Source organism: Gymnodraco acuticeps, unplaced genomic scaffold (genome assembly GCF_902827175.1).
Source record: "Gymnodraco acuticeps unplaced genomic scaffold, fGymAcu1.1, whole genome shotgun sequence".
Classification (NCBI taxonomy): Eukaryota; Metazoa; Chordata; class Actinopteri; order Perciformes; family Bathydraconidae; genus Gymnodraco; species Gymnodraco acuticeps.
In genome coordinates, this window is record NW_022989899.1 from 139927 (window position 1) to 155789 (window position 15863).

The following is a 15863-nucleotide window of genomic DNA, read 5'->3' on the forward strand; positions in this document are numbered from 1 at the left end:
ATCCGTTCTCTATGAGTATATGTGACCTTGTCTGCATAATTGAAGCTGTATATACAGTACAGTATGTTATGTAAGTTATAAACACGACAACACAAAATAAGCAAACATGGACATATGAATACCATATTACTGTGTAGAGGGTGATTGAACATTGGCTAGATACATCGACAGGAGTGTTTCGCCATACAAAGCCCATTATAGGTTCAATTGAAACAGTAACACAGACCATTTTATTGTCTGAACTAACACAGATATAATGGCATCTCCGAACAGGTACACTCATCACTTCACGACATGTACATTAACACATGCACAGTTTTAAAGAATTAGTGAAGCAAAATACAGCAGATACGGTTAGGAACTTATTCGAAGTTCATTAAAGTCCGATTACAGAAACTACTCTTATGCTCACACACACACAAACTCACTCACCACTAAGTATTGGCCTCCAACTTTAGCCGTGCAGTAGGTAAGAAATAAAAGACAGTGAATGCCTGTCTATTGAATTACAAGAGGCCTCCACTCCCTTGGATTAGTGCAAATGCTAATCACTGCCTTAATTAATCTTCCCCTAATTCCCAATTAAGCCCTAGACTCACTTTGTCTGGCTCGTTGAAATGCACTTCTCCAGATACCCAGCAGCCCTCAGGTCAGTCAGGCTCCAGAGCTCCTGCCTCACTGCAGCTAGAAACAAGAATTCAGTTATTACAAATGTCATTTTCTCAGAAATTCACTTTAAACTTCCCTGTTTAGCTGTCTGTTTTCTTGGCAAGTTCATTTAAACCGTAACATTTTCTTGGATCCTTGTCAATAAATCATATTTTAATATACTGTAAATTAGAGACAGTGTAGAAGTCGGCCTGTGTTTTAATGTGTTTTTCTAATGTCCTTCTAACAGATCCAAAGCACTATTTATATTGGCATCAGACATGATATTTGTTGTGCTGTGTCCACAACAGATTTAGAACATGAAGTCCATTATTAACTTGAAAGCAGTGCAGTCGAGTCTGTGGACCTGAATCACTTGGCTCGTAGCTCAAAGACTCTAACACACACACCATATTTCCATTCTGTGTCACACAGCTTTCAGTGATTTTGCTGCAGCAATGCAGCAGCTCGGCTTTGTTTCTGCTCTGAGCTGCGAGGCAGCCGATTGGTCGGTGAGGCACCCTCTGTCAAGGTCTGCAATGTGTTTTATGTCTAGCACTCCTGTGATATTTGTAGTTAATTCCACACTCTTAATTGGAAGGCAGGCTTGTAAGCAGGAGTTGGGCTATTAGAAGCAATTTGGTAGCATGGTGCAGAGCTATTAATGTAGTGCAGCAGAGGGTCCAGAAGAAAGCAGAGATGAATGAACGCAGAGGTAGAGAGAGCACAGCACAGGACAACTCTGAATTAATTACAGCTAACCTTGAACATTCAAATGTCCCACAGGACAGGAACAATAAAGCATGCTTCATGTGTGTTTGTGTTTACGTGTGTGTGCTCATGTGTATCAGAACATACTCTAAGAGGTAGAGAAATATAGTGTGTATCCTGGCGGCCTACCACCCACTTTTCATTTCATTTTTATTTGTCCCGCTCATGGTACGCAAAACCAAATGTACAATAATTGCCAACAAAACACCATTGAGCGAAAAACAGACATTGAGCGAAAAGGAGCAGGGAGAAGAATAAAATCTTATGTGACCTGCCCCTTTCTAAAAAAAACAAAATAAATACAAATAGATGGTCTGCCCTTCATAATCATTTTTTTCACAGCCAAACATAACAGTATCTTAGGATACTAAGAGAAACACAAAAAGCTTTTGACTTGAAAAAACTTTGAATGTTATCAGCAGATTGGATGGCTGTTATCAGTGGTAATCACTCCCATATATATTGGTTATACACACACACACACACACACACACACACACACACACACACACACACACACACACACACACACACACACACACACACACACACACACACACACACACACACACAGGAAGTTTAATTCAGGGCTTAATTCGGGAAGTAGAGGGACAGGGATACAGTAGCAATGACTTCTCTGAAGTCATCCTGGAAGTTACAGCTGCATGAGACCACGGATACTGACGGGCTGTCAGGAGAGGGGGAGGAAAAGAGAGGCTCCGTCCTCCATGTATTATTCTTATATTCTTACATAGAGTCGTTGTTCATTTGTTTTAAAGCTCAATAAATAACAAAGAAGACCTTTGACCGGCACTTTTCTAATTTTGTCCAGAAGATTTCAACTTTAACGGACATGTTAACCGGCGAAACCCCACCTATGCTGCTGAATCCAGCGCGGAGAATAAACAGAAGGGCAACCATGGTCAAAAAACCAGGTCAAAGCTCAGAGGGGATCGTTGCTTCTCTGTAGCGGCTCCCAAACTGTGGAACGCTCTGCCCCTGGAGATCAGACAGGCCTCCACACTGCCTGCTTTTAAATCGCTTCTTAAAACCCACCTCTTCTTCTTAGCGTTTTAACATTTGGCGTTTCAACATCTTTCAGTGCTTTTTTGCATTTAAATTGTTTTTTGTTTTTACTTGTACTTGTTTTATGGTGTGTGAGCTGAGCTGTGTTACTTTTTTGTATGCTTTGTTTTATCTATTTGCCTGTACAGCACTTTGTTCTGGAGGTTTAAAGTGCTTTATAAATAAAGTTGTATTTTATTGTATTGTATGGCAACCATGCATGCGCGAGAAGTCTTCTTCACTGCTTTTGGTGTATTTTGTGGCGGAAGTATAGCGCCACTTACAGGCCCGGCACATGTACTACAGCGTCTCGTGTGGACGGACACGTTTCTGGTGCCTATTGCGTGTGGGCGGAAGACTTTTTTGATAAAGATTTCGGTTTGTTTTCGTTATCGTTCCTCGTGTGGCTCCAGCCTAAATATATTGTGAGCTTCTCCAGTAAAGAATGGGACTAAATGGCTAAGAGCTTAACGCTAACATGCTAAAGGTGTGTGTGTGTGCGTGTGCGTGTGTGTGTGTGTGTGTGTGTGTGTGTGTGTTAGTCAGCAGCACTCATGTGAAAGCCAATGAGAATTTGCATGGAAAATCCTCTATGATGAAGCTCGGGTTAGTAGACAATACAGCAAGTAAATTCTTCCGTCGGAGTTGGCTAATCAAATGGCTAACCCCCCCCCCACACACACACACATACACAAGTAATCAAACTAGACACACACAAACCAGACACATACATGCAAACACTTCTTTCCACACTCCATATCGACCCAGACAGCCCACCGGAGAGCAGACACACATATGATGTGGGAGGTTGCAGTCAGTTTTGACTAGACTTTCCGCTGGTGAGGCATCACATTATTACATCACGTGTTAATATTATAACAGATAGCTTTTAGTCACACAGTTGTACAGGCTGTGGTCTGGCTGGGACTTCACTCACCCAGTCTGTTTTTTGAGTAAAGGAAATAGAGTGCTTTATTAGAATGTGTGGTGGGCTGCTCGCTATCACTCAACACCACATTTACATCTCCATCATTTAGCCACCTCATCAGATCTCCACACATTGTCAGTTTGAGTATGTGTGAGAAATGATCTGTAACTTCAGAGTAAAAACAGATGAAGGGATTTCAAAATGAGACCTCCTGCTGTGCAGAATAATTGTTGGTATTTATGATTATTCACGGTTAAGTGATACACACAAAAACAAGTAACGGTTACAAGTGGGAAACATCAATTAGACTCTATGGCTAGGCAATAAAGGATGCAAAGCAACAGGTTATAAACTATTATAAATAGCAGCAGAGAGACGATTAAGTATGACAGCAGGGTGATACTCACAACTTGTCCCTTAGTTACTTCACTGCAACTAGCTCCTTTAGTTGTACAGTAGACAAATCAAGGTGTTACAACTTACAACATACTAAAGCATTGAGAATGTACAACATCATTTCCTTAGGAGAACACGTTTTTTCACATAATGTTTCACACATGCAGGCAACCAATTCATTTTTCTGTTCTTTTTTTGTTGAAGTCTTTTTATTGGTTTAAACTTTAAAGCAACAAAAAAAGGAACAATTCAGCTATTACAGTGTCAATCAATACATGCAATGGGTGCAGAAATGGAAACAACTCAAGCAGATGATGCAATGAAATGAAAAGATAATTACAAGGCAACCAATTCCTCTCCTCCCAAAAGACCCCTCTGGTTATTCGCGTAGGAACTACTTTTTATCAAATAAAAAGTCCCTATAGAAACAGTTGACAGGGTGTTCTCTGGGATTTTTTAGAGCAAACTGAATATACCATTCAACAAAAAGGAATTGCTAATGCTGCAGTGAAAAACATGACTTTGCTTAGCACTGTTGTCTTTCACTTGGTGTGTTCTACAGCCAGTTCTCCAATGTCTCTCAGCCGTATCTGGATAATGAAACATTTAAAAGACTTAAATAATCTGAACACTCATTTTGTCTTTTTTCAACCAGGGGTGATCTACACCACCGACATGTTGGACCGCGAGACCAAGGACTCCTATTGGCTGACAGTGTATGCCAGCGACCATGGCGTTGTGCCTCAGTTCGCCACCATCGAGGTTTTTGTCCAGGTGGAAGATGTTAACGATAACGCGCCGCTGACCTCAGAGCCCCTGTACCGGCCCTCAGTGCCTGAGAACTCTCCACGGGATGTTTCTGTGATCCAGATACAGGCCCAGGACCCCGACGCAACCCCCCCTGCTGCAGCTGACAGGCTCAACTATCGCATCGTCAGCGGCAACCCGCAGAACTTCTTCACCATCAACACCCGCACTGGTGAGTAACGGTGTGCATGTCACCCAGGAGATTGCTGTTTGTGTCAGTTGTTAACCTGTTAAGCCCAGCTTTTTTTCATGAAACTGTGTCTCAGGGCTTCTTAACATTTAACAACCTATTAATGTGTCATACCCACTTAAAGGTGAGGTAGGTAAGTTTGAGAAACCGGATCGAGATACACTTTTTGTTATGTTCCATGGAATGCTCTTAGCATCCCGATAGCAATGAATATCTGAAGTGCTTTGACAAAAAATCCATAAAAACATTTCATCTGTGGAAGCCGTGGCGCTGTAAAAAGCACGACCAATCATCTGAGCCGGCTCGGCTAAAGTAACTGGATGGCCTACCTGCCTGTCAGCCTTCCATCTGTGCACAAACTTATCTCGTGCCCTCATTGGTCATGTGCGCGTTCGTGTGTGTTGGAGGAGGGGCTCTGGAAGGAAGTGGCAGATTTTTTCCGGCTGTGTATTTTCAAATTCTAGCGCACTCGAGCTGGTTTCTCCAACATTAGCTACCCCACCTTTAACGGGAAGAAACTCAGCTAACTGACGATATGAACCATTTTTAGCGAAACAAAACACAAGTCTCGAAAGAAGCGTCTAAATGAGCCCTGAGCAAAGAAATGCTAACACACTTAGCACATAACCCACAGTATAAATTAAGGATGCACGATATTGTTTTTTTGAAACCGATACCGATAACTTCCTGCTTCTCAAGACCGATAACCGATAATAATATCATATATATATTAAATGTACCTGTAGTTTTTGCACACCTGGTGGTAAAAAAAAGACTAGTAGTGAGCAAATGACATGAGCATTACTACTATGAACAAAACAAAGCCAAGAACAGTTTTGACTCTTCAAAGTGACCATATTTATTTTCCCAAATAAAGTGCCTTTTTCAAAAGCCTCATCGATAGGTAAAAGCCCCGGTGCCTTTGCAGCTGGCTTTGGATTCGCCGCTAGTTTAGCAGCGCAGGCGTCTTCGTACGCTTTTAACACACCATCGTAGCGATGGCGATGTTTCAGGTGACTAATCAGGTTGGAAGTATTATAGCTCGTTGCCTTTTTCCCTCCTCGTGGAACTTCTGCATTTGTTAATACAAATAGCAAGCGAACTATCTAACTCTGAAACTTTGAAATAGTCCCATACTACCGGCGACATGTTTGTTTACTGTCCTGGCTTCACGGCCGCACACCATTTACGTCACAGCCAGGCATGAGTTAGGGAGCGCTGGATTTGTGAAAAACTCCCCTCTTCCTAAACCACTAATACCACAGTACTGGCAAAACGGGAGGAGCCGAGTGAAAAACAAGCGCCCCTCATCCCAATCCACCCACAACGCAGTATTTTTTCTTTTTTTTTACCCAAAAAATATATTGTATATTATCGGGGCTATTAATACTTTTATCGGGTTTATCGGGATGACATCATAATTCCTAATATCGGACCGATAATTATCGGGCCGATAATTATCGTGCACCACTAGTATAAATACTTTATTACTTATCGGATCTGCACAAACAAGATATCAGCTATATAGCTGAGATTCCACATATTCTAGAGGTATAAGTATCATCACTGTGCGACCAAAACTCGCGGCAGCTGAGGCAAACCCAGACATCACACAACATAGCTTTACGGAGCCAAAACGACAAATATGTCTTACCTTTGCTGTTTTTCTGATCAAAAGTGGTCTTCAATGGCATTAAAATGATAAAAACGCTGCTGAAGGTTAATCCATAGGTTAATCCAATGTGTCTGTGTCACTTTGAAATGATTACTGATAATCCATCATCATATTTATGTCAATAACGGAGTTTTCATATTAGCTGCTATGATAGCTACGAGAGTGTATGACAGCTTCCGGTTTTGGGCATTCTGGCTCATTCACCAATGGGTAATGTTTAGATGGATTTTAGGAACTTCCCTTTGATTCTATTGGCTCAAACGGTTAAAAATAGTTGTCAATCATCAAAATCGACCGAGCGGGGCCAGAGATAAGGAAAATGCACCCAAATGACCCCAGAAGTTGTTTTTCTAAATCTCTCTACAAAGGTGAAATATCACTTGTTTTGCATCAATCTTGATACAGGGTACTTATTATATGTTATAGTTTGGATTTCTAAAGCTTTTAGTCTACTAACCCATCATTCAAGGCTGGTTTTCACTATAAGTAATGTTTTTTTTTTTGGACGGACACAATACTTTACATTGTTTTACTATGTTCAATCTGAATTTACTTTAAAATAAAATTGATTCTGACTTCTCTAGATCCAACTCACAGATGTAACCTTGCTTTGAGAAAAAAGATTATTAATTTAACCCTTTTAGAAGTGAAGATATGGTCATTGTTCTGGGAATGTCATTTTCGAGCCTGATACCTGAAAAACAGGCTCAGGGCTTAACAGGTTAAAACAAAGTATAACTTCACTTATACTATTACCTTTCTTTTGTCAGGTAACCTACATACTAAACTAACATATTTTAACCATCACCACAATCTTTCCTAACCAAGTAGTTTCATAGTGTAAGTAAAACTACATAAACCCACACCCACAGACCATGAGCATTTCAATAGTAGAAACTGTTTCCTTTGAACACATACAGTACATTTATTTTATGTCTCGAGCCGAAACCAATATGCTTTCCCTGGCACTTCCAGAAGTTTTGCTATGCGTACCCTTCGCGACATAGTTTGAAGCGAAAGGAACCAGACCTTGCCCTTGGTATTGTATCATTAAGAAGTGAAGTGTTATGAGAAAACTGTGAAATCTTGAACATTTGAAATTCTAGCATGATACTAAACAGAAATAGACATGCACTAATAAGTTTACAATCCAGGAACCAATTGGCTATTGGCGGAGGACGTCAAGCCTCCAGTAGCAACAAACAATCTTTTTAGTGTCCGGGGTAGATTGTGGATATTTGGTCCAAGAGGTTCTCTTCGTTTGGCGTCCATTATTTACAGTCAAATTAGCAAATAAGATCTCAACATCATAGCTGGAGCTTCGGGACAATGTCTACGTCGAGATGTTTCATAAATAGCCAATTAAAAAGCTAATTAAAACGTACATAGTTGTCAGATGCATCTCACTGCTCTCCACACAGACAACAGACAAAAGTCTCTTCAACCTTAAATGTTCAATAATACTTGGTCTACAAACAAAAACCAGAATGTTTCTTGTATCAAAATCTTGCCCACAGAGTTGCAGTATTGGCAGATATATGTTCATAAAGACAAATACGTTTTTCATTGCCAATTTACACTTTAATGCTTGCTATAAAGAAGAAACAAAAATAACATGAACAGATGGATAGACAGCTCAGAGCTGTTGTTCTACACTTTAACTTAAAGCATAGGATCATGACATAATAGCTAGCTCAGTTAGTATTCATCTAATTTGCACGTATGAACAGTCCTAAAGATGTCAGGACTCCAGCTCTAGTTTTCTGGGGTGTCTGACGTTTCCTCATTACTGGCATTCAGTTGTGTGATGATAACACTACAGTACATACATGTAGTTATAGGGACTAAGAGCAGTGCGGGAAATTGTACAATAATAGCGTCTCTATAGTGTGTGTTGGATGAAGTAAAGGCAGGGTAGAGAAGGAGGAGAAGGCGGTTGCCGGGAGAAACAAAAACAGCAGCTGCATCGTCTGAACACACACATCCCCTCGCACGCTGCCTCACACAGTTTGTTCTGCAGATAAGGTGGAGAGGGGGAAATATAATTGGCTGCTGTTATATTTATCTTTTCTTTAGTCGAGACCTCCTTGCTTTGAATTCTTTTCCACCCATTTGTCTCAGGCTACTGCTCCTCTCTCTGCCTTTATTAAAGTGATTCTTGCACTTTGCTTTTTTCTATTGTCATCTCTTATCTCATCATGTCCTCCCTTTCTGTCATTTCTCATGCTCTGCTTTACTCCGACTATCTCCCTTCTTCTCTTGATAGCTGCTTCCCGATGTTTATAGCTGCGAATCCGTCTCCTCTCTCCGTCTCAATGGCAGATGTTGAATATTTGATTTAGTCGTAATGAAACTTTGATGAGGGACTGCAGATCATCCATAAAGCCTGCAGCACTCTTCCTCTCTAACCGTCACGTTTGTTGTTAACTTCCTCTTTCCTTCTGCCTGATTGTCTCTCTTTGGCTCTCGGTTTATTCATTTATCACTTCTCCTCTAATTCTAATCCCATCTCTGTTACGGTGGGAACATAGAAACCCTCAACACAGTCCACTGGGATGTTATCAGGTTTGGATGGTTACTTAAAAAATGTATTCAGTTGCAATTACAATACAAAATATGTAATCAGGAACCTAATCTATGAAAAAATAATGTTACCTGATTAATCTCATCAATATCAAATGAAATGCAAACAAAAAAAAGACCAATTTAAGTTTAAGGAACCCAAGATATTCTCTATAAAAATGTGTTACTTGCTCAGTGGTTTTTAAAAGACCTTAGTCTTTAGAACACCTTCACTAAGCAAATCCAGGAAGTCATATCGAGCAATAAAAAAGTGCACGACTCATATAGTGCAGGAGAAAATATATAAATGAAATCTAAGCAAACACAAAATGCTCCAATTTAGTTGAGTTAGTATGCACACTATTTTGAGAACACATGGGTTCTTTATTTTAAAATTCATGTAACATTACAATCCGGCTTTTAGCCCCATTTGTTAGAAATGTAACAACAATCTGATTAAGTAACCAGTTAAGCCCCCGGTACCGGGGGGCAAAACGCAACATCTTGCAAGAAACAGCGGTTGAGGGCTTCTTAACATTTAACAAACTATGAATGTGTCATACCCACTTAACGGGAAGAAACCCAGCTATCAGACAATATTAACCATTTTTAGCTAAACGAAACAAAAGGTTAATATCAAGCCTCTGAATTAACAAGCGTTAACAAGATTCCAGAATTATAAGTATCATCACTGAGCGATCAGAACTCGCGACAGGGGAAGCAAACCCAGACGTCACGACGTAGCTTTACGGAGCAAACACGGGAGAAATGTCTTAACTTTTGCTGTTTCTGATCAAATGTTGTGTTCAATGGCATTAAAACATTAAGAGCATTAAGAAATAGTGCTGCGGAAACACGTTATAAAATGGCATTTAAAAACAGTCGTTAAAAAGCAAAGACAATAAAATAAGCATAAAACATGAATAACAAAGATATAAAATACATGAAAAACCTGTCTATTAAAGCCCCCCCGAGACCTTTTTAAGTTTCCCAGAAACTTCCCTTTCTTTTTTAGATTTCCTGTACCTCGGATTTTAAACACATTTGTTTAAAATCGAATGCAGTTAGAGTTGAAATACACACATGAACAAACAGGACCTTTACAATTTAGGCCCGAAATGCAAACCTGGATAAACACATGCATTATCGAAGACGTGTTGGAGGGAAGGGATTGGCGTAGTTTGGCACCCTTGAGCCGTTGGGGGGCTCAGTGCCTTGCTTAAGGACACCCATGCAGTGCCTAGGATGTGAACTGGCACCTCTCCGACCCTGATTGACAATGTGACTCATATGTACTTTAAAGGGCCCATGTCATGCTTTTCCGGTTATTACCCGTCCCCTTGTGTGTTATGAAGGTTGTTCTGCATGTAAACGGTCTGCAGAGTCACAAACCCTCAAAGTACACCCTGTAGGGAGTAAAACTCTAACACAGAAAATACCTGTCTATGCTGCCCCGGAACGCCTCCTTGGGGATTTCTCTTTTTTCATTGTTTACTTCTTGGGTACAGTGACGTATTTCGGGGATAGTGACGTAACGTAACGTCCGCGAAGTCGTTACGTTTGGACCAATCTGCGGACTTCCTCACACACACACACACACTGCTGCGAGGAGCGGGACACTGTGAGCCGGCTCACTGGTGTGGGGTCGGCGAGACAGCGAGATACCGCGGACCTCAGCCTGGGCACACACACAAACTCCCAGCTAGGTGTGTGTGTGTGCCCAGGCTGAGTTCTGTGGTGTCTCGCAGACGGCCACTGGGCTCACAGGGAGGGGGGGGGGCTTGTTGGCAGGAGATCCAACAAGCCGTTTAGGACAGAGAGTGAATACACATACTATACAGAGATGCTGTTTGAGAAACCAATGTGAGTTTGGAAAAGTGCACAATCTAAATGTATTTAGTAGATCTCAACAATGAAATTATGATCAGTAGAAATGGCCTTGACATGGGACCTTTAAATTACAACCTTATCTTACATGGCGTCAACCTGCTGAATTTCATTGATCGACTCATTAATGAATTTATATCTTCATTTATGAGCTGGTTAAGAAAAGATCGAGAATGCCAGGACTGTCAATCTTTGGTAGATCAAAGAACTGAAGGATTACTTATTTTCCCTAAGGATGTTATTTTGCTTCCTGAACAAAAGGAGATATGGAAGTAACCATCATTTATTTCTAAAGGGTGAATCCCTGACATCCCAGACGTCATTAGTGTGTATAGCAAAACGTTGAAGAATATGAATTGAGTCCGTGGTGCCATCACTTTGCGTCATTGACCTTTATAATCCTCTGCCATCTCCTCTCTCCATGCATGTTTACTCTGTAAGTAAATTGTAGGTATTGTGGAAGCCTTAAGCCTTTCATTCATCACACAAGCTTCAGTAATCCTATCTATATGGTAATCAACACACAAACACACACATTGGCCGATGTGTACCATTGTTGTGTTCCGGTTGTGTTTTAGTATTCCCACCTCATCACCTCCTGTCATTTCTCTATACCCTACTTACCAGCTTCCTTTGTCCCTTCATGTCTTCTTCATGTGCTGCATATATTCCGTTTCCCCATGTTCTTAGCTAAATTCAATACAAATGTGGGATAGGGCGGTGCGATTAATCACATTTTATTTTCAATTAGGATTCTGGCTTCCAATGATCATGAAAACAAGATAAGCCAGATAAACAATTTAGTACGCCACATTCCGTTTCTCAATGATCTCGTTATGTCTGTGTTATAAATCCAGCTGTCACCCTTTTTTGCCTTGTCACCACCATTGATATCTTTAAAACCAACATGTTTAGTGTTAGATTGTTAAACATAATTACTAGAGCACAACATTCTTCATAGATATAGCCTGTTAACGTTACTTTTAAAGTGCACCAGAATGATGAATCTTGCCTTAAAGGGGCCATATTATGCTTTTGGGGGGCTCTCCCTTCTTTTGAGTGTGTTATATGCCATGTTGTACATGTAAATGTGCTGCAAAGGGTAACATCCCAAAGCTCCCTCCAGAGGGACTCTCCCACACACTCCCCCCCTCCCTGAAACGCCTCCATTGGACTCCTTTGTTTACTTAATTAACATAGTGACATCACTATCTAACACTGGCTCTTCTATTGGCTAGTGCTCAAACACATTGTAAGTGATAGGCTAAGGGGTGGGGCATATCTAAGCAGTTGACCAATCACAACAGAGCTAGTCAGCTAACCAATCAGAGCCGACTGGGCTCTGGTTTCAGACAGAGGGTGAAAAGAGGTGCTGCAGCTTTCTGAACATTAAAGCATGGAGACATGTCCCAGTAGAGACAGGAAATACAATGATGAACCTGGAAAGGGGCATAAAGGGGCCCCTTTAAAGCGTCTTTCTACATGCATATAATAAATAATATTTTTCTCAATATTGTTCACATCAATCTATAATGTTTGTGATTCTGGACATTATTGACCATCCCTAATATGGCATTTAGTCTTTTGCTGTCAATATTACAGCTACCATTTTTAAATGTTTTATTTATGGGAGACCTCCATTAAATCAGCAGCTTAGCTGACCCAATTAAAGTAAACAATAATTGGAACCGGTAGGTCCCGCGTCGGGTCTTTGATGCAAAGACCAGAAAATAGCCAAATCTTCATGGGAATTTCATATGTATTCCTGACTCCTTGATAGGAATTCCTCTCTTCTCTCCGCCCTCCAGCTGGTCGCTAATTGAATCTCTTCAATCCTCTAGATGATTGGTATAATTAGCCAAGATATTCTGAATTAAATGTCCACTAATTCATTACTTATAGAGCTTTGAACTGCATTTAATGGCCTTCATCAGCAAATGGAGATTGCTCCATAATCACCATATGGCCTAAGTATATACAGAACCATGCTTACATGATAACAGGATTTTGGTGAAGTTGTTAACTCTTGTCAGATGTTCTCTGGTGACAAATGTCAATGTCCTCCATAAACTTATTATCAAAAGTTTTTGGATAATTTTATTATTTTTCAGCAACATTTCTGAGGAGATTTCAAACGTTTTTTATCCAAATTTGCCAACATGTTCCACTATTGTATTATTATTTCCACAGTGTTGCTGATAGTCATGCATTCTTTTTGTCAAAGCTGTTTGATATTCACCTTATAAAGCCTGATTACATATAGCTCAGTTTTATAAACTTGAATACACTACATTTTAGAACCTAGGGAGATTAAGTCATTGAGTGGTTGAGGTTTAAGCAGTTTTTCATTAGGCTTATTGAACAGTGTCAATCCAATGCATCCCAAATATGTCACTGTAACATCATTTCAACTTTCATAATGATTTCACTCTGTTCCCCGCCTGTGGGACTCATAAAGGAATTCTGATAAACCGACTAGTATTATACAACAGAATTTCTATTTTTTGTGGTTACTTTGCAACAGCCAGGTGCCTATTGTGTAAGATGTAATCAGTAGTAACCACAGTGCATCTGGAGTATGTAATTGCCCTTTGACAATATGCGTCAGTCATATTAGAGAGTGCAGATGGAACACATACCTGCAGCCTTCAGATGGCTGTACAGAGAGTTAATCAACTGAAACTGAAGGCCCTCAGGCAGACTGCTGTGATGACAGATGTTGGGAACAATTTGATATTCAAATATTCAACTTGACTTGATTTGTTCTGGATATTTACACGTGTCTCCTGGTTGAAGGAGTAACCAAATCATGAATTATGGGAGTTTTATAAAGGTTGCTGAAGGTCGGTCTAAACCAAATAGATGGATCAAAATAGCACATGGAGCCCTGGAACCCACAAGTAATTATATAGATGGAAAGTAAGGCTCTGTGTCCACATAGCCTCTTTTTCTGGCAGGAAGGTGCTGGAAGGGCTTTTTTTAAACGTTTCTATGACAACGATAACTTGACAACATATCACCACTTTCATAAGACAAACCATCTTCATCCCCTTGCCATTTATCTACCTATTTCATCTACTCTATATTGTTCAACATTGCATTTTTCTCCATGAACACAAACCTGACTTGTGTTGCAAAAAAGATTACATTAATCAGAATCAGCATCAATCAAAAACCTATATCTGGTGTTTTTATTTTTCACCTCAAATGTGTTTTTGCTACCACCCTTGCTTTCTTTTAGGAGCCATTATTTATTGTCACAGCCTTATTCACCTGCTGACTCAACACGTTTGTGCTGTGGTCAACAAAATGGTTGACCCCAACGCAACTAACTATGTCTTAGCGTCAGCATGGCTACTCACTGCATTGTAAGCAAGAGGAACACAAAGTCACTCTGATTGGTGTCTTCCGACCATATGTTGATGTTGGAGTGTTTATGCCAGCGACCAGCACTGGAGACAAATTTGCCAATCATCCCACTACCAAAAATAAATCAGGGCCCCTAGGAGTCTGGGCTATTGTGGTAGTTACCTCCTTCACCCCGGTTTTTAATACAAAACATACATTCAAAGTATAAATAAATGAAAAACAGGCAGACAGCTGGTGGACAGTTTGGATTGGACCAATATCAAAAACTTTGTAAGCACTGGTTTAAATTGTTGCTCTATAAATACACTTTATTCATGTTTAAATTGCTCTTGACCATGAGTGGCACAGAGACAACATAATTGGCCTAACAGAGATGGAGGGGGGCATGGTGAAAATAGTCCATCCCATTCAAAACTGTATTTGGACCCATGCACTTTCAGGCAGAAGCTCTGAGTCTGAAAGGAGGATTCAGGTGACGAGTAGCATGGGCCCAAATGGGATTAAGCAGGCAGAACATGTCCACAAAACAGCAAAGGTCACTAAAAGCAGGCAGTTAGATACACGGCTGGAACTATAGGAGCTACTTTTCTACCGTTAAAATGCAAAGTCTGGAGAATAACTAAATGCTACAGGGTAAAGACATGTTGTCATGAGGTGAGTGGCCAATGAACACACTAAGCAATGTTGGTAATGGCCGGGACGGAACTCGCCTACTTACAGTTTGAGGGCTAATGATTGGCATTTCTCTGCCGTTATTTCTAAAGATGATTGATTCTTCCTCCCTCTGATTTGCAACCAGTTTTGTGACAAGGGGTGAGGTCATTTTGTGACAAGGGGAGAGGGCATCTCCAAACATTTCCCACATAGCTGGTTGTAAACCCTAACCCTAACCCAATCTGCTTAACCTAACCCTTTAACTCAGACCTGCCCACTTTGTATCAATTGAGTTATCCTATGATTGTTGCCAAAAGTGTGGTTAGTGTGCTAATATGCAAATCAGGGGGTTACCGGTTCAATCCCATCCACTGCAGTCAACAAGTCAAAGCGTCCTTGAGCAACATATGTTACACCAAATTGCTCCCCTTGGCATGTCTGTAGTATTGAAGTATATGTTTTGGACATGGACCTGACTCAGACATGGTATGTAAAATGTATGTATGTAATTGTGTGTGTTGCGGACATGATGCATATCAATATTGTCAAGTGTTGATTAGGCTCAAGTTAGACAAACGTAAATGCAGCCACTTATCTTATCTTCAATACAACATGTGGACCGTAATAACTCATAACATGCCATGATGCAACTCAACAATATGTAAGGTTGATGGTGCTTTTTATTTAGGTTGCTGTCGGGGGGAATTTTACAACAGATTATTTATGTGTGTAAGGCAAAGGAATGAACTTGTCTGAGTGTATTCTATTTTCGTGATGCATGCGTGTTGTAGTAATGCACATGTGTGTCTCGGGGGCTTGAAGTATATATTCATTCGCCCGATGTTAATATTGTGTGTGTGTAGTTTTGTATGTGTGTAGTTAATGTTGTGGGTTTTGGGATGTGTGTACTG

General features: G+C 40.4%; 1 protein-coding gene across 1 annotated transcript in view; it reads left to right on the top strand.

Annotated features, from left to right (window-relative positions):
* LOC117540013 (protocadherin Fat 3-like) overlaps window positions 1-15863 on the top strand; it is a 196562-nt gene that overhangs the window by 89240 nt on the left and 91459 nt on the right. Inside the window, 1 exon segment of the mRNA XM_034206402.1 lies at window positions 4464-4787. Within this exon segment, the coding sequence (XP_034062293.1) occupies window positions 4464-4787 (324 nt within the window).